At 32.1% G+C, this 23,519-nt stretch overlaps 1 protein-coding gene across 1 annotated transcript in view; it reads left to right on the top strand.

Annotated features, from left to right (window-relative positions):
- The first annotated feature begins 3,099 nt into the window (after nt 1-3,099).
- The window catches only part of LOC127735373 (condensin complex subunit 3-like), a 37,106-nt gene continuing 16,686 nt past the window's right edge, over nt 3,100-23,519 (top strand). Inside the window, exons 1-12 of the mRNA XM_052245530.1 lie at nt 3,100-3,155; nt 6,622-6,726; nt 7,690-7,914; nt 8,888-9,116; nt 10,665-10,895; nt 11,392-11,584; nt 11,936-12,085; nt 14,110-14,226; nt 15,113-15,326; nt 17,509-17,685; nt 19,459-19,566; nt 19,825-19,944. Coding sequence (XP_052101490.1) covers nt 6,628-6,726; nt 7,690-7,914; nt 8,888-9,116; nt 10,665-10,895; nt 11,392-11,584; nt 11,936-12,085; nt 14,110-14,226; nt 15,113-15,326; nt 17,509-17,685; nt 19,459-19,566; nt 19,825-19,944 — 1,863 coding nt within the window. The 5' untranslated portion in view covers nt 3,100-3,155; nt 6,622-6,627. The remainder of the gene's footprint in view (nt 3,156-6,621; nt 6,727-7,689; nt 7,915-8,887; nt 9,117-10,664; nt 10,896-11,391; nt 11,585-11,935; nt 12,086-14,109; nt 14,227-15,112; nt 15,327-17,508; nt 17,686-19,458; nt 19,567-19,824; nt 19,945-23,519) is intronic.

A 23,519-nucleotide genomic window follows, 5' to 3' on the forward strand; every position in this document is an offset into this window, starting at 1 on the left:
GACAGCCGGAACAGAGGTAGAGGCCGCTTTTATCAAGAAAGAACAAAACTGACATATTTGGACAGTCATTCGTCCCAAAGACCATCAGGGATTGGAATCAACTTCCATCTAAAGCCACCTCGGTCGACACGATAGAGGGATTCAGAGCTGCTCTGAAAGGAAGTAAACAGCACAGCATGTACATAGTTTTAATTGTAAATTGGTGAATGTTTTAAATGTAAATAGCTTTGAGAAGTCTAGCTGTGTTGCCCGACACTGCGCAAAGTTTTCGCGGGACCATACACATTGATATATGAATTCGGTTCCTTACTTGGAAGAAGAAGAAGAGAAAGTATCGAGAGAAAAAAGCGGTCTGAAGCAGACTAACATTTAAAATAACGAAACCGAAAGGTCCTTACTATGACCGTCGTGATCCGAAAAATCCATTTAAATACGAACTTGTATAACAAATACAAAGGCCATTATACTGCTACATCGGTTGCTTTTATCGGTTTCAAAATTTATGCAAATGATGATATTTTGTTACGTCGTACGCGTGTTACGGTAGGTGACACCAGTATCTTGCGACGTCTCAAAACTTTATGACATGTGATAGAATGGCCATGCCCATAGTAGAAACAATTATCTTATCAAATCACATTTTGTAAAACTAAAACCTACAAAAACATTTAATAAAAAAAAGTTGTTTCTAACAAAAGATTTTCTGAAAATCTTATCAATATGGTTTTTTTATGTATTTGTAATTTTGTATGTGTTTTCAACGGATAGTTGGATTGATATGGGGACCAAATGAACATGCCGTTTTGCCAAAAAAAAAATTTCGGGGGTAGAATTTCCATGTTTGTGTAGCAACATTACAGCAGCACATTTATATGCAGTTTAACCCTCGCTATTGGTACACTATGCAAAGGCTTATCTGTTAGAATCTTTGGTAGATGGTTGCTGCTTACAAGAACAATATTGGATTATCCATTGAGATGACCTCCGACGATCATATTATCCGTTATAAATAGAAATATAAATAGAAAGCGAGCACGTGCAATCGGATTTTTCTAGCTAGGTCTGTTCATATAGGTAAGAAATAATATGTAAATCATCGTTTTACATGTATAAGAATGATTTGTTGTGGGCCGGATCAGTCAACGAAGTGGTTATTCCTAGTGTCTCCATTGTTTCGCTTTTCAGTGTTGGCATACTTCTCTTTTTACAGTTGGAATAATATAGCACGCAAGTCAAGAGTTTAAATGCCTTGATTGCAAACTTTGTTTGGCTGCTTGATCAGACATTGTAATTAAGATTGACACCTAAATTCAATGGGTAGGCGGAGTAACGGTCTGTTTACTATATCTCACTATACAAATCATTGGCCTACCCATTTAATTCAGGTGTCAATCTTAATTACAATGTCTGAGCAAATAACCAAACAAAGTTTGCAAGCAAGGATTTTAACCTTCTTATTGCACACGAGCAAGTTCCCCTATCAGGCTATAATCCAATGGCGATATTATATTATAACCTGGTGACCTTATCATTGCCAACAACACTTCTCTAAGAAATCGCTTAGTAATAAGGTCGAAAAACCGATCCGAATGTGTTAAGACTGTTCGGTTGTTGATACAAAACAGAATTTAAAAAACAGATGTTGTAAGAACTCTCATGCTTCATATATCTTCAAAGACCAAAATGTTGCTCAACACTTTTTCTACCTCCATGGCAAATATGGTGTTGTCTCAGTATGCAAAGCCCCAAACAATGCCGTTTTTGTTTGTAAACCAAAGTGTATTAAATGCTCAATAAGGGATTAAAGGGATTGATCATTCATCTTGAAACGTAACATATATACATGATACTTTAACGGTAATTATAACACCATGTTACCAGCTGTTGGTATTGCACATGCAAAAGGTATACTAGTAACACAACTCAAAATCTGCTATTCACGATTGCAAAATCCATTGTATTTCAATGTACACCGTGAATAGCAGAGACAGTTGTTTTAATGGCAATCCGGAACACAAATCTTAGTGTATCTGTCGTAGTGATAGCCGGTGAAAGGGTTTTAATACAAATTATATAATCCTGAAGAATCATAGGTCCACTGACTGTTTACCTTTTGGAATTTCAACTATTGTATCTGTCGTTGTAATAGCCGGTGAAAGGGTTTGAATACGAATGATATATTCCTGAACAATCACGGGTCTCTTTGTTTTCTTTTTGAATTTCAACCAAAGATGAAGAACTGAATCTGCCTACACGCTCCTTATTACACAGATTACATAAGCGTCCTTAATGACAAAGTTACTTTTCTGGATCTATGGATGATGACATTTTTAGATATGCCTTAACATGAATATGCTCGAAAATTTATTTTCCATAAGCAGCACGACAGGTGCGACTAGTGTAGAAGTAATTGCTCATCCTTCCATGGAATTTGAGTTTTGGTGGGGTTCGAGTTGCATTAGTTTTCTGTGTATGGCTTTGTTGACTGTTGGTTGTCTTTTCAAAGGTCGTTTATTTTGTTCATGGTGGGTTTTTTTCGACTTGTATGGTTCCGATTGCCCCGGTCATTTTGGTTTCTTCTCCTTCTTTTCGGACAAAATTTGAGGTTCGTCTTTTTTTTCAACAACAAAAAATCAACAGAATTCATATTTCTTTCGTGATATATATGTCTGCAAAATCTCTTTGTCTTATTGTTTTGTCCGTTAGTTTCTTATATTCAAGTTTAAAGTTTTTTTAAGGGTGAGGAGGGTTACAGTTAATTGCTTTATTCATATAACCATATACATTTTGTCACATTTGCTAATTCTGATCTTTCAATGATAGCTCGCTATCGTCATTATATCATGATGTTGAACTAGTGATAAAATCGATCAATCATCTTCAGCAAAATTTAGAGAGCATCTTTTACAAAGCCTGTGAGATCTTTTTTACATATGAAGTCTATTATGTGTTGTTGTTGTTGTTATCTGTTGTTGTTGTTCTTCTTCTTCTTCTTCTTCTTCTTCTTTTTCTTCTTTAATTATTATAATCAGAATCCTAATTGTTGATTTTGGGGTCCATGACCGGGATTGATGTCTTTTAGGCAATAATTGATTTTGAACCGGAAGTAGTTTTGTTGGCGCTCATATTATTTCAAAATTTTGAAACAGGAAAAGGTAAACAAAGCCCAAAATCACTGTTTTTGTGAAAGCTCACTTACTTATTTATGTATTATTATTAGAGAATTTTATAACAAAAATAGTTTAAAGGTCATAAATCTGATTATCTGTTGAAATGTCATGGACTGTAAAACACAGAATATATCTATTAAAAATTTAACTGGTTTAGCGGATTTTTTTTACAAAGCAGTCTTTAAACCACAAAATCTGCCCCGAGTATAGTCAATCTTTTGCATCTAGGAACGTTTACGGCATGGCTGGGCCTGGACATATAAAAGTTATATGCATTTTATGATTAAGAAAATTGAAAAGTTACCTGTGTTTTGATGTGCATTTTATTTTCAGTCTGCATACATTTTTGTAGATGGCTAAATAAACAAACACCTGTCACTTGATATGGTCCACTCTGTGAACCAGCTCATACAAACCCGTACCTAGGTCTATTTCATGAACCTGTGCATCCGCTAGACTCGTCCTGATACATGTAACACTCTAGATGACGGATAACATAACTGAACACCGCCTTAAAACATGACTAATAATATTTTATAAAGTTATTCACGGCCTTATTGGCATACCATCTGAAAAACTATTACCAACAGACAGTAGAACAAGACAAAACAACCCTAATACTTACAGACATGTATGAACCACAAAGGAAACATATAAATGCTTTTTTTTTTCCACACACCATCATTCAATGGAAGAGCTACCAATATCCACAGTACAGTCAACCACAGTTGACAGCTTCAGAGGAATTCATGACAACTCGCCCATTGCCAAAACGCCCCAACTTATTACCAACTCGTCCTACTTTCTACCAACTTGCTCCACTCGTGTTAACCAACTCGCCCCACTTATAAAAAATAGTTTAATCCCGCTTAATTTTGGCCTACCAAATCAGATCCACTATTGAAAAGTAGTTTAATCCCGATTAATAAAGGTCTGCCAACTCGCCCCAATTGTTTACATGTATAATTTTATTCTCAAATCATAAGTTTGCACAACAATAACATTAAAAAGCAAACATACAATACATTAATTATGACAAGCACAGGATTGAGTACATAAAAGGAAGCACTAGATACAAGAACATAAATACACAAAGATGGCATACTAGATTGTCATAAACTCTCACTTAAAACAGTTCAGTAGCTTTCGGCTACCACGACTGGACACGAAAACACTGACGAGTCTAGTTGTAGAGATGTTGCCAGCAATGTACTGCTCCCACATGTTGAAGCATCATTTAATTTCAATCAGAATCATATATTCAATTTTCTTTTTTATGGCCCCACAACAAAGTTGTCAGGGCCAAATAATTTTACCCTTGTCAGTCATTCCGCAACAAACCATTATACGCAATTTTTTTCTAAACGCCTTAAAATATTGGGCTGATTTTTGGTATGTGAGTTAACCATGATGAGTTACAGATCAAGTTTTAAGTTTCGTTCCGCTCTGCTAATTTTTGCCAAAATTACGGGCTTTGGACTTTGATAAATTGTTGAAAATCACAGTTATACAGACTTTTTTCTAAACGCCTTCAGATATTGGGCTGATTTTTGGTATGTGAGTTAACCATGATGAGTTACTGATCAAGTTTAAGTTTCGTTCCACTCTGGTAATTTTTGCTGAAATTACAGGCTTTGGACTTTGATAAATTGTTGTAAATCACAGTTGTACGGACTTTTTTTTTAAACGCCTTCAGATATTGGGCTGATTTTTGGTATGTTAGTTAACCATGATGATGAGTTACAGATGAAGTTTAAGTTTCGTTTCACTCTGCTAATTTTTGCCGAAATTACGGACTTTAGACTTTGATAAATTGTTGAAAATCACAGTTATCCAGACTTTTTTTCTAAACACCTTCAGATATTGGGCTGATTTTTGGTATGTGAGTTAACCATGATGAGTTACAGATCGACTTTAAGTTTTGTTCTGCTCTGCTGATTTTTGCCGAAATTATGGATTTTGGACTTTATTAGATCAGCAGTACATTCACTTCCTGTTTGCTGATAGTTTGAAATTTAACTACTCATTGATCAAGGAAATTTTTCATCAAAGTAGTATTGGTCTTGAGAGCTGGATACTATCTATGCATGTTTGTGTCCACATGTGTTGTTGAAATTGCAGGTTTTTCATCTTTTTGATATGGGGCCATTCGTGTCATTCCAACACATCTAGTTTATTTGTATACTCTACAAGTGTTTTTGTTTGTTTGTCTATTGTTATTTTAGCAGTTCAGATGGGGAGATTGTGTAGATTACACTATTTTTCATAAGTGGGGCAAGTTGGCAGGACTAAATTCATCAGGATATTACTATTTTGCTTAATTGGGGCAAGTTGGCAGGACTAAATTCATCAGTATCCTGAAGTTTTGATGTACAACTGAAGAAAAAGAAGAGGCCTGTTATCAGAATTACCCCCGCTATCAAAAAGTAACTGAAAATATGCTTCTTGTCAATATTTTTACCAGAAATTTACTTTCGTTTTCATTCATTGCTATGCGTAAAGATAAATCCTGAAAGAGTAAAAAATAATTATGATCACATGATTAACTTGCACTAATAGGATAAACGCCAAGAAGATCGAAATTTGTTTACATAAGCACGTTTACCAATTACCGGCAATAAATGTGTCAAAGAACCCTAGTAATTATCAAACGATTGCAACCCAAATATATTCAAATGGATAATTGAATTATGTTACACAAACAATAAAGATGATTAAGGGAAGTAGAACTAGTTTGATGCAATTAGCAGGAGAACATGTCCAATAAAAATAATAACAAACTTGAAACATGAGGTTAAGAAATAAGTTGCAATATTTATTTATTTTTTCAAAACTAAAGGACTTTAGTATATTTACTTATATTTGGTCATTTCCATTGTTTTGAATTCAGAGCATTTTTCATTGTAGTAAAATTGAAGAATTTGATTAAAATCATTGTTCTTTCAACAGTTGCACTTATAAGTTATTAATTTAAACTATATACATGTATGAAATCATAAATTGGGATGTGGTATGATTGCAAATGAGACAGAAAACATTAGGACAGGGATGCAAACAACTACAATTCACTTTACAGCCTTCAACAATGAGACAACCATACATTCAACGTTTGTGTTGGGATTAAGTTAACAAAGATTTGTTTGTTGTATATAATCATAATGACTTAATCAGTGTGCATGGTGTTAAAAAATCACTCCATTCATTTGAGAAAGTGCAATAAGCCAAATAAGACGGTTCATATTAAAACGACATGACACACTATGGACTTGTCAGAATTGGCTCCGAGACACCATTTCAAAAAGTAATACTTGTAGTTAAACCTTTATCTTCAAGACTTTCAACATTAAATCAATGGTCAGTGTAGGAGGCAAGACATTTCAGAGTGTGCACTCTTGTCTTATTTTAGGTGACTGCATATTTTTCCCTTTCTAACTATAGCAAATTCATTTAGGCCAACATGAAGCAGCCATCAATGAAAGAAGTGTTTGAACAGTGCCAGAACAGTATGAAAAGCCACAGTAACCTATTGAAATATATGGAAAAATTGTATGACAAGGTTAGCTGATTAAAAATATAAAAACATAGTAGTACAATAGCATGACAAACTCTTGAATGCTACATATTCTTATTTCTGAATTGTGCAATTTTGGAAGCCTAATATTATGATTTATTAGACTTCATATTCAAATTCAAGTTTTTAGTGGTTAATATATGTGAGACAATCTACTCTAAGTTCTAACACATGGGTGAGTGGGTGGCCATTTACTCTCTCTTGCAGAGCAATCAATAATTTAAAAGACAAAAAAATAACAGACCATTCAATATAAATTAATAACACATAGCTGAGAGGTATGTGCTATTTATATAATGACATCTTGTTATCCAGCAATGCAAACTTATGTTTCGTGTACATTATATCAACTGATAGAGTGATAGGTGTATCGCAGGGCTTTTCCATAAAAAAAGTACTTTTTAGAAGCAACTACAACAAATATATTTTTCACTGTATACCTAAAGTAATGTTTATGTTCTAGACAAACACACATAGGAATGCACATGCAAGTGCCTTCAAGATCCCCAGGCTACTCTTTTAAGAGAACTGAAAAAAAAGTTTTATCAAGTATTTTATTTTTTCAAACGTGCACAAATGACAAATATACAACAGAAACAAAAATAAGTATATAAATCTGTCTCCTTTTTACAAATTTACTGATGAAACACTTGTGGAACAAAATTGGGCTTTTCCTGATAGTTTAAAATATTAATAAAAAAAAACACTAGTAATGTCTTCCCTTAATTCTTATAAATATATACATACACACAAAAGCCATTATATCAATATTGAAATTAGCAGTCCCTTTTGTGAGAAAGAAAAAAAGTGTAAAGTTTGGAAAAAATACTTGCAATGTAATGCATTTGATATATGCATTATATTTCTGAAATATATATGGAACAATTATACAAAAAACTGCAAAAAAGTAGTACATGTATCTACATCTTATCATTCTTTACATTTTAGACGGAGTTTAGCAAATTTTGGTCAGATTTTAATCATTATCTGAAGTATCCTATGATTGTGTTTCAACGTGAGCCTGTTGTAGAGAGAACTATAGATTTTATTGCCAAGTTTGTGACCTCAGTCAATCCTGATCCTGAAACACCTGGTACTGATAAGGATGACTCTTTACTGGATGAAGTCTCACAGAACAGATTATTGTTGACGATGTTTGAATTTCTATTGAAGGTAACTACATCTGTTGTGTATTCATTTGTTTCCCCTTAACTATCATGTTGATGAACAGCCTACGTTTACAATTTATTTCATTCATATCAACAGCAAATTTATAGCATTTTAGTTATTTGTATCTTTCAATCTTTAGCTACCTGAACAAATTGGTTGGTATTGTTTCTATTAATTGACAATAGTTACTGTTAACTACATTGTTGTAACAATAGTTACACGTAATATGAACTAGTTGTTATTCTTGAATCTATCAACAATGGTTAATGTCTAATTCAGATAAATGGATTCTAATCCATTAGAGTATTATCCTTTGGGATTTTGATTTGCATTGCATTTTCTATTAACAAAAAATCTTCTGTACTGTTGTCATAAGTTATGAAGAATTTGGATGATTATGGTACAATATTTGTGTCCTCTGCCAGAAAGACATAGAAATACCTTCTGTCTCAATTTGTAAGTACTCTCATGTCTACGTTTTTTGTAAGATTTTTTTGTAATTTACACCAAATATTCATACCAGCAATTTCGCATATATTTTGAAAATTAGTGTCATGGAATAAATGTCGTGACTATGAAACCAAGAAAAGTATATCTTTTTTATTTCATAGGCCAACATTTTATTCTCTTTCTCTAAAAGAACCCATCAGATATTGTAATTTACAATTGATAGGGGTATTTATTTTTTTAAGAATTGAAAAGGGGGGATTAACCGGGCCAAAGAACTTGCCTTTTTTGATTACAATGACATTTTTCAAAAAGAATGAAAATAAAAACAGTCTCGGTTCACCAATTTCGGGCTTAGCAAATATTAGTACTTTCACATGATTGAATCCTTCATGTGAAATCTTTAAAGATATTTTAATCATACTCTTATTTTCAGTCTCGTAATGTAATTTCTAGGGCAGTAATTAAAGATTCAGATGCTCTCAAACCTTGGAAGACACTTAAAATTATTTCATACTTTTATTTTCAGTCTCATAATGTAAATTCAAGGGCAGTAAGATTCAGATGCTGTCAGCTGATCAACAAAATTCTAAATAATCTTGGTGATGATGCCCAGATTGATGATGACCTATATGACAAAATATATCAGTGCATGCTTGAAAGATTACGTGATAAGGAACCTGTTGTCAGGTTTCATGCAGTTATGGCATTGGCTAGACTTCAGGATCCTAAGGATGAAAATTGTCCGGTTATTAAAGGTAAAGTTATGATAAAAAATGTTAGTGAATTATTGATATTTTCATTTCTCCTTAATTGATGCCAGTTAGCAATACACTTGTGAAAGTTGCCAAAAATGGGGATGACACACTTATTTTGATAGAATTATCAATATTATCACTTTTAGACATAGACATTAGAAAGAAATTGCATGTTCACTTTTGCTAAAATCTTGATTAACCCTTATAAAACAAGATAGAAATATCGTATACATGTACAGTCGACTCCACTTAATTGCATACCGCTTAATAGCATAATTCGGTTAATTGCATAGTTTTCTCCTGCACAAAACCATTTCCCATTCATCTAATGTTAAATTGTCCGCTTATATGCATAGCTCTACAAGTGGCCTTTCGGTTTATTGCATAGAAAATTATCGCCATCTAGATATGCTTAGTTAAATCTATCGAAATTTTTGACCGGAAACGGCAAGTTGGTGAGTATATTTTTCTTGAATGCATCATTATTTTCATTATTATTTCATATTTACTTTTGTGTTATTCAAATAAAGTTTTAAAACAGTTTCTTTCGTGTTTATATGATTGAATTTGAATTAAAAATAAACCCTCGATATCTACACAGGTAAAGTTTCCCATGTTCTATTTTAAGCCTCGAGGTCATAAAAATGTCAAACAGTTTATTGTTGTAAAAACACTGACCATTCTATCTAAAAAGGTGTAAATAATTGATTGGATTTCAAACACTGTCAATAGATTACATTTGGGGTGAAATTCAAAAACAATAACGCTGGCTAATTATCGATCATTATCTAATGTGAACTCCCGTAATTGGGCTTGGGGTGATCTGCATTTATGTTAAATATTACAGGGCATTTTTATATGGTTCAAGAATTTTATACATCAATCATTTAATTTTAATATATTTTGAAAAGAGCATTTATTTCTAATTATTATATTTTCTCACTTTCAACATTCGTGTCCAGCAAATAACCTGTACAGGGCCCCTTTACTGCTTTGCATATACGAAACTAACGAAGTCAAATAAACAGTGTTACTTCACTCTGCAAGCTGTAAATATTGTATATCAAAGGCAGTTTAGTACACATCTATTGTTAAAATGATTATAAACTGTGTAGTTTTGTTAAACAGTTTATTTTAATCAAAGCGTAACAATGTACATTGTACATACGGGTCATAGAAACAAATCTATTTTTAGAACGAATTTATTTTCGTATCCCAGGTAAACTGGTAAAGGAAACGTCGGTACGCAAATAAACTAAAACAAAATGTGTTTATAATCTTTATTGAAATAATACAAAATAAAATAACATGAATGACAATAGACATATAACTTTTATTAGAATAAATCAACATTCAATATGTTGTAATTGGATTATAGACGTTCATCTTTCTTCAGGGATTTCCTTTACTGATCTGTTCTATCGATGTTGTTTGACTCCGTAATTTGGCATTTCGGATATAAGCATACTCCGCTTTATTGCATAATTTTGTCTGACAAATAGGCTATGCAAATAACCGGAATGTACTGTATTATTATTATATTTTCAGCATACCTGTTTTTAATCCAGTCAGATCCTAACCCAGAAGTAAGACGTGCTGTGATGTCCTGTATAGCACCCTCACCTAAAACACTGCCAGCTATCCTAGAGAAAACACGAGATGTTAAAGATACTGTTAGAAAGACAGCTTATAATGTATTGGGTGAAAAAGTTCATATCAAGGCTCTGTCCATAGCTAACAGAGAAAGACTTTTACAAGAGGGCCTGACAGATAGAGTTGGTTGGTATTTTTTTCCATCAGAAAATAAAACCATAATTAGATTAATTTAGGCATGCATAAAAAGAAGAAGACCTGTTAAAAATTGAAGTTTTAATTTAAAATTTAGGACAGGCTTTGTTTGATAATTAAGATATTATTAGAATTTGATTATGACTTATCATCTATATGTATTATTAGGAAGCATAGACAATAATGAAAATGATTTTTAAAATTGTAGCTGAAATTTAAACAATATGGAAAGAGTTGTTTCTATATCTGTAAATAAGGATGATATGGAAATCTATTCATAAATACAATTATTTTAGAACAAATATGAGCTGCCCATTTCTAATACTTATTTGCTCTCTGTAACATATCATATTTTAACAGAGATGAGATTTTAAATAAAAGTTTAGATGTAATATTTTGATATCATGTATACTATTAATGACAATTGCGTAATATATTATGTATATGTTTGGTTTTTTTTTTCTTTATATTTTACATTATATTACAGAGAGTGTAAAAGAAGCTTGCTCTTCAAAATTACTGCAGGCTTGGTTAAGAACATTTGGTGGTAATGTTTTGGAACTCCTTGGTGCACTTGATGTAGAGTATGCCACAGACACTTGTGAATTGGTTCTCAACACATTGTTCAAACACACATCAACTGCAGAATTAATTAAAAACTTTGATATCTTGAACGAAAAGTAAGATTTTTTCAAAATGGGACTTGACTAAAAATCTAACTTCATGTAATTTTATAAATCATTACTGCAAACTAAATTTGGTAATGCTCAATCAAAATTCCAGTAATTTTTCAGTGATTTCCCTTACAAATTTAATGAAATGGGAAGCAGTTACTTGTACATCAGTATTAATTTAACATGAGTTTAATCCTCACAATCTTAGTTGATTTCTCATGGAGTTTCTCAAAGACATTTTTTAACAAATGAGAATTCTCCAACATAGATATTTATGTGTAGACTGAATGTTTAAGATAAAACCAAGACAAACTTTCGACTTTAACATTCATTTTTAATGTTTTTGTGTATATTCAGGGTGTTAATACCGCAAGAGAAATTGAACGCAGAGAGTGTTATGTATTGGAATATGTTGTGCAAACACATTCATGGACTTGGAACAGATTTTGATGCTGATTTGGAAAAAGTTCTACCAAATTGTCTGGAATTTTCAAATTATATTAAGGAGTGAGTGTAAAAAGTATTATATTCAGATTAAAATTTGATAGAAATTTGTTTACTACATGCACTGGCTACAATCATTTGAAAACTAAATAGTATCAGCTTGTCTGTCACTATTATTTCTATAACTTTAAACCCATTGGAGTAGGTTATGAAACTTGGAATGATTATTTAACACTACTAGAAGGTATACTGCAAACAATGAAGAAAACTGTACAGTGAAAGCTATGGTCAAAACTTATTTCAACTTTGTCCCCACTGTGCATATGCTAAAAAAAGATTGTTTCAGCTCTCTAACTTTAAAACTCCTTGGAATTGGGTAATGAAATTTGGCAGGATGATTTATCACTACTAGTACAAATGTAGATGTGTTGTGTAGAAGAAAGAAATTGTATAGTGAAAGTCATGGTCAAAAACTAAATCGTTTCTGCTCTCTTACTTTAAAACCCCTTAGAGTTTGGTGATGAATTAGTGATGCATCTGCAAAATTTCTGACTGCTATTGCTATATGCTATGTTTACAAATAATTACTATTAAAATTGCACCACAGTTCACTTATTTACTTGAGTATGTGTGTGATGGCTTCAATCACTAATAGATTATCATTAAGATTATACTCAATGTCCTGAGTTAAGATTACATGCATGTGAGAGATGTAATAAAAGTAAAGTTGAAGAAACTCCATATGTAGGTGTACATTTTTTTTTCTTGTGAAAAACAAATTGACCAAAAACTTTATAAAAAACACATACAAGAAAATGCAAACATAACACACACATAAAAGAAAATGTAAAGTAGAGATTGAATATTTATATTAGGATGTTTAGGCCAATTAAAATTAATTGATAGATTTTCATCCCAACCCGCCCCTCTGAAATCGTCCTGCCCCGATTTTTTTTATTTAAAAATATTTATGATTTCCAGATTTTGTTAATTTCCGTTACCGGTAACGGAAGATAATTTCGTTTCATTCAAAACTTCCTGTTGGAAATTTTTGTTTTCATATCTCTTCGAGTTATTTAACAAAAATAATTACGTCGACATATTCTGCTGCTCTATGATGACAATATTATCTTCTGAGAATATAGATTGATTACGGGAAGGGCATGAAATATTCGGGTTACGAGCGAGTAATAGGCTGTGTCCAAGGAAGCAAATTGCAGCCGTATTTCACAAATTTCAGTGATTAGAAAACCGTTGATTTTTTTACTTATACAATGACTTTGTGTCAAGAAGTTTGGACTGTGAATGATATCCAAAGGGCAAGAACCTTGGAACATATTGATACAAAAAATATGACTGGAATAAAGAAATTGACACAAGCACGAACTTGTGCGATTTATGGCCGTATATTGAGTGCTCCATATTGAGTACAAAAAGTCGGCCAATGTAAAAAATGAATTATAGTAAGCCCTCAGATTTACTCAAGGCTGTCGTTTTTTGTTGACAAACAGCAAACACCCTCTGTCCCCAGCACCTCAATAGAGTCATTACAAAACTTCTTTTTGTTAAGTTCATGTTTTACATTGTAATTATATTTGCACCTTGCATAAGAATCTTAAAGCATTAACCCTAGTATTTTCAACACAGTTTGAGTTTTTATTTCTCTCTGTACTCATAACACTTGTTTTGCATACCAAGGCTTATGCTTCATTTTATGGTCACTACAAACCATAGCTTAGAAAGCAAAATAAATTTGATGTAGGTAGTCTTAAAGAAAGCATTTCTCCACCTTTTTGCTATTAACTGAAAATAGGTTTCTAAAGTGGCAATTACATGTAGAACAGTGGTTACCAATCAGAAATATTTATTTAAGAATTTGAAAAAATATGTAGAATTCCTTATATAGACATGATATATATAAGCTTATTATTACCCTTGCATATGCAGAACACATTACAAAAGGGTTTAGAAGGAAATGAAAATTAAAAAATAAAATCCCCCAATGCCCCATTTTTTTCAAAAATCTGGATGAAAATCTACTAGTTAATTTTAGTTGGCCTTATAATGTTGTTATTCTAAATTTCCAGATATGTTGATACCTTGAAAGGCTGTGATGACATTGATATACAGCTACAGAAACAGTTTGTCATACAACAGTTGTTAGCTATTACTGTTTATATGGATTTAGCAGATACAGTGTCAAGGTAGGTATATTAATAGATTAATCTATTAATAGGACACGAGTATAACCCACTATGAACATTAAGAGCATAAAACTTGATACATTTGTATTTACTAGTTTTATGCAACTGATAAGTTCAAAATTAATTTAATCAAAAGATAAATTATTATGGCTAAGCAGATTGATCCAGGTAACTTTACCTAGCCTAATATCTACCCAAGTTGAGTATTTACACCTGCTCTTTTTGTTGAGCCTGCAATATTTTTGTAGTGGAAGCTAGACAAAGCGATCCTACATTGCATCATCAACATTAAGGTACAGTTTGTTGATAAAGATTTTTACACATCAATAACTTTGTCAAACTTTTATTGATTTTTTTTTAATTGGACAGAGGCTTTTTTAAGACCAAAAGACAATATCCGTAATAAATTTCGAAAGTTTTTTTTTATTTTCCCCTATTTTACTGATTGGACTTTTGTCAATCAACAGTACACTTTTACACTGATAGCAATTGTAGGCGAGACACATGTTTCTGTGGAACCCTTTACAAATTATTTTAGGATCAGGAGCTCTTGAGAATAGAACTGATCACTTGTAGAAAAATTGGTTAACATGTTTATGAATGATTTATACTGCAACTTTATCACCACCTTTGTAAAAGATAGAACTGTTTTTGTTTCAAGTTTTTTTAATCTGAAATGAAATTAAAATTTGGGTTTGAGAAAAATGAATTTTAATACAAATATTTATCTTTTAGAAATGGAGTCATATGGCTGTTTCAATTTTAAGAAAGAATAAGTGATTAAAAATGCCATTGATTAGACATGTTAGAGGGGGTTCATTAAAATTCAGAAGCCAATTGGAAAATATTAAGTGATTCATTAATTTTGTTATTTTTTACACTTCAGAAAAGCAATGGAAAATTTGTTGAGTTCCATGTTAACTGCAGACCATGTGGCTTTCAATCTTGTAAAATTTATCATTCCTCGACTGTGTGAGATAAAAGATTATTCTGATAGTTTGGTCAATCAAATGGCAGTGACAATATCAGATATCCGAGAACCAATCACCACTGTAGAGAAAGATATCAATGAGGAAATGAGACGACAAAATGACCTGAAGGTAAATAGTTAATCTTTCTGACACTTTTGATTTAACAATCAATTTTCTTTTTATGTGTGTAACAACATTGTATCAAGTGGAAAAAAGTTATTTGAAAGTATTATAAACAATGCAGTACATGTACAGTGTTCCAGCTAGGATTTCAAAAGGGCAGGTAGCCAATCATGAAAAGGGCACTTTAGCACGATGATTGATATTTCAAAAAGGGCATGTCAAACATTGTCTGATGTAAACTGCAGGGGTTTCAGCTAGGAGTATTTTGGATAACAGTAAGGGACCAAGGACGTATATTACAAGCTATACATATGCCATAGTCCTCAGTCAAGAACAATGATCTTTGAAGGCCTTAGGCATGCTACAAATGTAGGCAGTCATGGTATGATTTTACTGGTGTGATGCTTAAATATGAAGATAAGAACAAGGATCCGGAAATTTAGTTTTGAGGGGACATACTGATCAACAAAAGTCGGGTTCCTCTTTTTTTCAAAGCAAGGAATCACAGCATAAATGAAATTGTGACGACTATTTCTCTGCATATCCTGTAAAAACGTTTTAAAATCGATATTTGGAATTCATTTTTATGAGCTTGGAATAATTAAAAAGACTGTCTATTCTAAATTTATCAATAGATCACATTTACTTTCAATTTTTAAATGAAATGAAAACAGGAAGTGACAATTCAAGAGGATAATAAATTTAGAATGAATCCGGATTCATCTACTGATTGGTTTGTGTTTAATGTAAAGACAAGAATTTATCATTTTTTTAAATTCAGTTGCTCAGTAAAAAATATATTTGTCTCTCTGGTTAATTTGATACTAAATGATTTCATATTTTACATTGAAGTGTCTATTAAATCTATATAAAGATACGTTCACGCATGCACGGTTCATGATAAAGAAAACACGTGTTTGAATCGTGAAAAATTTTTTTGATTGTTTTGAATAAAATTTTATCTTTATAATCGAACTTGTCAAAAGATTTCAATGAAAAGTTTTTAAAAATGTGACAAAAATACGTTCAAATGACGAAACTACGTCAACCGAGCTGGAATAAGTAATCGTTTGAGAAATTCTGAAATTAAATAAACACTGTTTCCCGGGACAACAATTTTGTTAAATTGACGAGACTACAAAAACGTCTACGGATAAACGAACTGCAAATTGTCATCTTTTCAGAAATATTGAAATTGAAATGCTGACTGACCAAATTTAATGAGAAAAATTATTAAAATAGTCAATTATGAGGTTTAATGAACGGATTAATGACCCATCCGATGTCGTTAAGAGGATTATCTGTAATCACAACTTATTACACCTGCTGTAACTGTTAATAAGCTGAGGGTAATAAACTTGTCATAAATATGAAGACAGGTAGAATAATAGTATTTTCATCAAAAATATTACGACAATAAAGGCATGGACTTATGAAAAAGGGCAAGGCTTCTTAAAAAGAGCACAGGGCGGCACTCGGGAAAGGGCGGGCAGATCGCCCTGTTAAAACGACCAAGCTGGAACACTGATGAATTTAAGTAATGAATTAAACCTTTAATGAATTGAAACATCAAAATATGTTGTTAACAATGATAGGATATTGTTTATATGAAAAAGAAAATTCATTGTCAAGCAGTCGAGTAATTTTTCTCATTCCAATTTATTATTATCGGACACATTATTATTACTTTTCTGACACATATTTCGTTAGAATGGTAGTACCACTAAAAACATGGAATCTGTGGTAACTAATTGCAATGAATTTAGGGAGTTCCCAAAGCAGAATAACCCTTCTAACCAAATGTCATTGTGCATTTCCTTTTTAATTATAATTCAAATGAACTGGAGAGAGGGTTGTCCCTTAGCAAAACATAGATTTTGCTATATCTACAAGGATCTGTAGATCCTATTAAAGCAATGAATTGATTGGATTGGGATTAATCTTCCACAGAACCCTCATTACTTAGAAACTAGGTTCAATTCCCATTTCTTATTATTTTTTGAATGACTCTTGCGAAGGCTGAGGAGAGTGGATGAAGTTGATTTCTAGTATTTTTGCTGTCAACATGAAAAAAGCAGATGTAAGGTTAATGTCTATAAGACTACAACCCAACAATACCATAAAACATAGAGATATCTACTATAGGTTAGTAAATGAATCATTTTAAAATTATATTTTTGGATTACAGATAGCAGGTATTCGGGTAAAAATCAATCAGTTGAAGGAAGATATGGATGAAAGTATTCGCAGTCAGGATTTCTCCAAAGCTGCAGAGATCAAAGAGTCAATCAAAAGTCTTGATGAAGAAAGGGATATGGTTTTGAAAGATAATGAACCACAGACAGAAGAGGTCAAGTCAGAGAAGGTATTAGACAGAGAATAATTATCAGTTCAGAACAATAATGTACTGCAAAGTGGTAAATTTGAGCAAGGCTTTCATTTTTTGCTTATCTTACAATAAAGAAACAATAGCATAAATGTCTGGCATGCTTAAATTTGATCTTTAAGTGTAAGATCATAAAAAGGTACAAGAAAAACAAGCAAAAACGAAATATCTCTCAAAGATTTGGTCCTAGACAATGTGAAATTACTAATTGAAATAAAAAAATTAACGGTATACATTTGTTTATAAACTATAAAAAGGATGAACAGTTTGACATGCTAAAAGTTTAGATACGTAATTTAGCAGTTGTTAATTTATCTGGGAATCAATTTTGAATGTGAAGGAAAAATATAGTTCTACTTTATGAAGATGAAAAATTGTTTAATCAAATTCCACATTTATATATTTGTTGAATATAAATGTTTTAAAAAGCAATAAAGAAAACAAAAGAGCCAAACATATACTATAAACAGTCAGGGATATAACTCTATAGAGTTATTAGAAAAAATAACATACATATGTTATTGTGGACTAAAAAATCAAAAAACTGTGATAACATATGTATGTTACATGTTTCAAAGGGCAAATATACATCATTTGTTTTGTTAAAATGTATTCAAGTTCTATTGATATTATCATTGTCTTTGTGTATACTAAACTTTAGAAAGATATAACAGTTCATAATATGCCAATCATGCATAGTACACCTATGTTATTACAGAAAAAATATGCCTGAAATAACTAAAGGGTGTTATTACAGCTTCTCTACATCACTTCAAAGCCTTTGCTTGGACATACATCATGCTTAATCACAATTTATTTTAATTTATTGTAAGAAACAATGATCATAGCATGTAATGAGGTTCTGCGCAAGCTTCCCAGTAATTCCCAAGTGTCTCATACAATAAATTATATGCCTTTAATAACTAAGCCTTGTTATTACAGCTTAGTTTGTCCCTTAAAAGCCTTGCCTCATTGATTTACCATGGTTGATGAAAAATGTATTAAGTTAATTAGAAAATTAGTTATCAAGGCTATGTATTTAGTTTCTGCGCAAAGTTTCAAGATTTCCCCAGTGCCCACTAAAAATTAAAATATGTTTGATTTATTTAACAAATAACAAACATATGTTACTACAGATTTAGAAAATTTAAGAAATAAGGAGTAGACAACTCATAAAAGTATCTGTAATAACACATGTATGATATTTTCTGTAATAACCCTATAGAGTTATATCCCTGACTGATAAATAAATATTATATTGTTATTAAATGGGTGTTTTCATAGTAATCCTGTATTATGTTTCAAGTACAGTCGTATTGGGTCAAGGTTAGATGTATTGGGTTTAGCGGTAGTGAAGGGCCAATACAGCTGATCGAGACTCAATATGACTGTACGAGGACATCATACAGGATTGATATGAAAACACCCATTTTATGACACCTTTATTAACCAATGACTTAAAATAACCACAAAAGTTGATTGAGGATAAACATGACTGTAGGAAGACTCGTACAGGATCACTATGAACTATTTGGGTTAATTATCATTTTAATGTAAGGAATAACACTAAAAAAAGTAATAATATGATACGAATTACCCTTTTATTTACCTGTAAACAAAACCTTTGAACAATTATCGAATTTTAATTTTAATTATTCAGGCTATAATTTTTTTTTTAACATAGCCATATTTCACAGGACATAAACATAGCATACAATTATATGATACTGGAATCCATTGATTTTATTGTAGACTGATGTAGCAACATTACTGAAGTGTCAGGCCATTGTAGCTGAGATGTTAGAAGCATTGCCACTGAAGACACTGAATCCAACGCTTCAGACTTTGATAGAAACTTTGGTATGTTTTATGTTAGATTAAGACTGTCATTGATATGATACACAGGGCCTAAAGTTGTCAGTTTATTTATTGTTAGTTTGGTCATTAGTAATCACTATCCTTGTGTCATCATTTTATTGACTTCACTTTTTTCTAAGTTTTTTTTTTTCTCAAAATATATGAGAAGGTTCTCTCACTTGAAAGCAAGATGTCTTCTCAGAAAAATACTTCAATATGTTTTCAATGTTATATTGCAGATATTTCAATTTTATATTACAGATATTACCAGGAATAATGAACGAAGATGCAGGAATAAGAAACATGGCTGTCAGGTCACTAGGGATGTGTTGTCTGTTAAATAAAGATCTGGTTCTAGTACATCTACCACTGTTTATGCAGGTATAAAAAAAATGTATAAATTTTGTACAGCCAATATAATACAGTTCAGTGTTCCAGCTAAGCCGTTTTCACAGGGCGGTCCGCCCGCCCTTTCCCGAGTGACGCCCTGTGCCCTTTTTAAGACGCCCTGCCCATTTTCGAAAGTCCATACCTTTATTGCTGTAATATGTTGATGAAAATACAATTATTCTACCTGTCTTCATATTTATGACAAGTTTATGACCCTCAGCTAATTAACATTTACAGCAGGTGTAATAAGTTGTGATTACAGATAATCCGCTTATTGACATCGGATGGGTCATTAATCCGTTAATTAAACTTCATAATTGATCATTGTAATAATTTTTCTCATTAAATTCGGTCAGTCAGCATTTCAATTTCAATATTTCTCAAAAGATGACAATTTGCGTTTGATGTATCTGTAGATCGTCTGTTGTTTATATATGTCAAAGATTTTTTTTTAAATTGATCTTTTAAACTGTTTTAATCCAGAAGAAAGTAAAAACAATGCTTGACTGTACCTTTCATTGAATATCTATATCCAAATTAAATTAATTAAAGCTGTAATCCATGATCACAAATTGACTGCTTTGTTTACATTTGTTGAAAGCCATGTGCTTTTTTGGCGGGAAAATTCGGAAAACCCCCTTAACAAGAAACAGTTACATTTCATTGTTATTTATAGACAGTAAGATTTTCATTTTGATTAACTGCTAAGATTATTTCATTAAAAATGAATACTTTCTTGGGTGAAACTGATAATACTTTAATACTCTACATCTAGGGTGTGTAAAATGGTAAAGGGGGGGATTTTTTTTAATATATTTTTATATATATAATATTACAAATATAAGTTTAACAGTCTGAAAAGACATGGTTAAATGGATTTTAATTCTGAAAAATTCAATGTGGTTTATTATAATTCATTTATTATTTCTATCATAATCAGAAACACTGGGCTACATGTATTAGGCATTTCAAACATTTATTATTGCCTTTATAAGAACATTCAAGACTATTAATAAGTATGTATCTGTAGTATAAATACCCTGGTAGGGCCTTAAAATTTCTACTGGGCCCTTGGAAAAAAGTTTTGGGATCCAGGTTGGCCCCTGGAGAAAAAATAAGGTATTGTTCCTGACTGTATTGCAGATCTAGTGTAGTATTTTAACTGACATGCACAATTCATTTCACTAATGAAATAAAAATAATTCTACAAAACGCCGCTGCACTCTGCATTGCAACCTAATCTTAGACCTACCATGCATCAAAAATGTTCTAGGGAAGACTGAGCTAGTAATATACGTCCTTGCATGGTCCCTTTAATATTGTTACCCAAAATAAGGTTGATTTTCATCTAGCGTAAAAATGACTAAACCCCCTCAAAACTCCTAGCTGAAACCCCTGCAGTTAACATAAGACAATGATTGACATGCCCTTTTTGAAATATCAATCATCGTGCTAAAGTGCCCTATTCATGATTGGCTCCCTGCCCTTTTGAAATCCTAGCTGGAATACTGATAATAAATAAGGAGACCTGTTATTTTTGTTGCTTCTCCATCTTCAAGATCAAATAAATTAAATGGGTATCTACTCCTAAGTTAATGTGAAAACTGATGTTTGTTATGGTACCTAATGATTATTACTTTTCATTTAGTTGGGGAATTAATTTTGGAAGACAAAATGATTTCTAGATATCCTTTCCATCATATCTATCAGTTTTAGATTTTATGCCTCCTACTTCCACTTCCTCCATGAGCACACAAATTTACTTTTCTTGCACCCAAAGTAAAAGTAACAAACCTAACAAAATAGGGTTATCCAGAAGGTTTTCATTACTGGTAAACATGTCCAAGACAAGTGGAAAAAGGAGTTGGACAAGTTGAATCAACATATAAGTTGTCCGACTGGACAAGTGAAAAATAATCAAATAAGAACTAATTCCCTTATTAAACTTCAATTGTAAAGTTTACAGAGTGCTCCATTCTGACACCCATCCAGCTGCTCAGGGAAAATTCTGAAAGTATGGAAAAAAAGGAGGATTCAGACAAAACTATTGCAAGCTGAGAAAACTGTTCACCTAGTTCACTGCATGACTTCATCAGATGACAATACCACTACTATAAATCTGGCTAAAAATAGACATACTATAAAATCAATTCAGTCACAGAGATAATGTGTTTAGGTTAATAACAAATTACTCAAAGTATTTTTAGCTCACCTGGCCCAAAGGGCCAAGTGAGCTTTTCTCATCACTTCGCGTCCGTCGTCGTCATTAACTTTTACAAAAATCTTCTCCTCTGAAACTACTTGGCCAAATTAAACCAAACTTGGCCTCAATCATCATTGGGGTATCTAGTTTAAAAAATGTATCCAGTGACCCGGCCAACCAACCAAGATGGCCGCCATGGCTAAAAATAGAACATAGGGGTAAAATGTAGATTTTGGCTTATATCTCTGAAACCAAAGCATTTAGAGCAAATCTGACGGGGTAAAATTGTTTATCAGGTCAAGATCTATCTGCCTTGAGATTTTCAGATGAATCTGACAACCTGTTGTTGGGTTGCTGCCCCTGAATTGGTAATTTTAAGGAAATTTTGCCGTTTTTGGTTATTATCTTGGATATTATTATAGATAGAGATAAACTGTAAACAGCAATAATGTTCAGCAAAGTAAGATCTACAAATAAGTCAACTTGACCAAAATGGTCAGTTGACCCCTTAAGGAGTTATTGCCCTTTATAGTCAATTTTTAACCATTTTTCGTAAATTTTTGTAATCTTTTACAAAAATCTTCTCCTCTGGAACTTCTAAGACAAATTTAACCAAACTTGTCCACAATCATCATTAGGGTATCTAGTTTAAAAAATGTGTCCGATGACCCCGCCCACGAAACAAGATGGCCGACATGGCTAAAAAATAGTACATAGGGAAAAAGGCAGTTTTTGCCTCATATCTCTGAAACCAAAGCCTTTAGAGCAAATCTGACAAGGATAAAATTGTTCATTAGGTCAAGATCTATCTGCCCTGAAATTTTCAGACCAATCAGGCAACACTTTGTTGGGTTGCTGCCCCTGAATTGGTAATTTTAAGAAAATTTTGCAGCTTTTGGTTATTATCTTGAATATTATTATAGATAGAGATAAACTGTAAACAGCAATAATGTACAGCAAAGTAAGATCTACAAATAAGTCAACATGACCAAAATTATCAATTTATCCCTTAAGGAGTTATTGCCCTTTATAGTCAATTTTTTACAATTTTCATAAATTTTGTAAATTTTTGTAAATTTTTACAAAATATTTTCCACTGTAACTTCTGGGCCAAGTTCATTATAGATAGAGATAATTGTAAGCAGCAAGAATGTTCAGTAAAGTAAGATCTACAAACACATCACCATCACCAAAACACAATTTTGTCATGAATCCATCTGTGTCCTTTGTTTAATATGCACATAGACCAAGGTGAGCGACACAGGCTCTTTAGAGCCTCTAGTTTTCTTTCGACTTTGGATTAAGTTCTATTACTCTAGAAAAATTATGTTTATGAGTGTATTACCTTACAGTATCTATTGAT

This window comes from Mytilus californianus, unplaced genomic scaffold, assembly GCF_021869535.1.
Source record: "Mytilus californianus isolate M0D057914Y unplaced genomic scaffold, xbMytCali1.0.p SCAF_3, whole genome shotgun sequence".
Classification (NCBI taxonomy): Eukaryota; Metazoa; Mollusca; class Bivalvia; order Mytilida; family Mytilidae; genus Mytilus; species Mytilus californianus.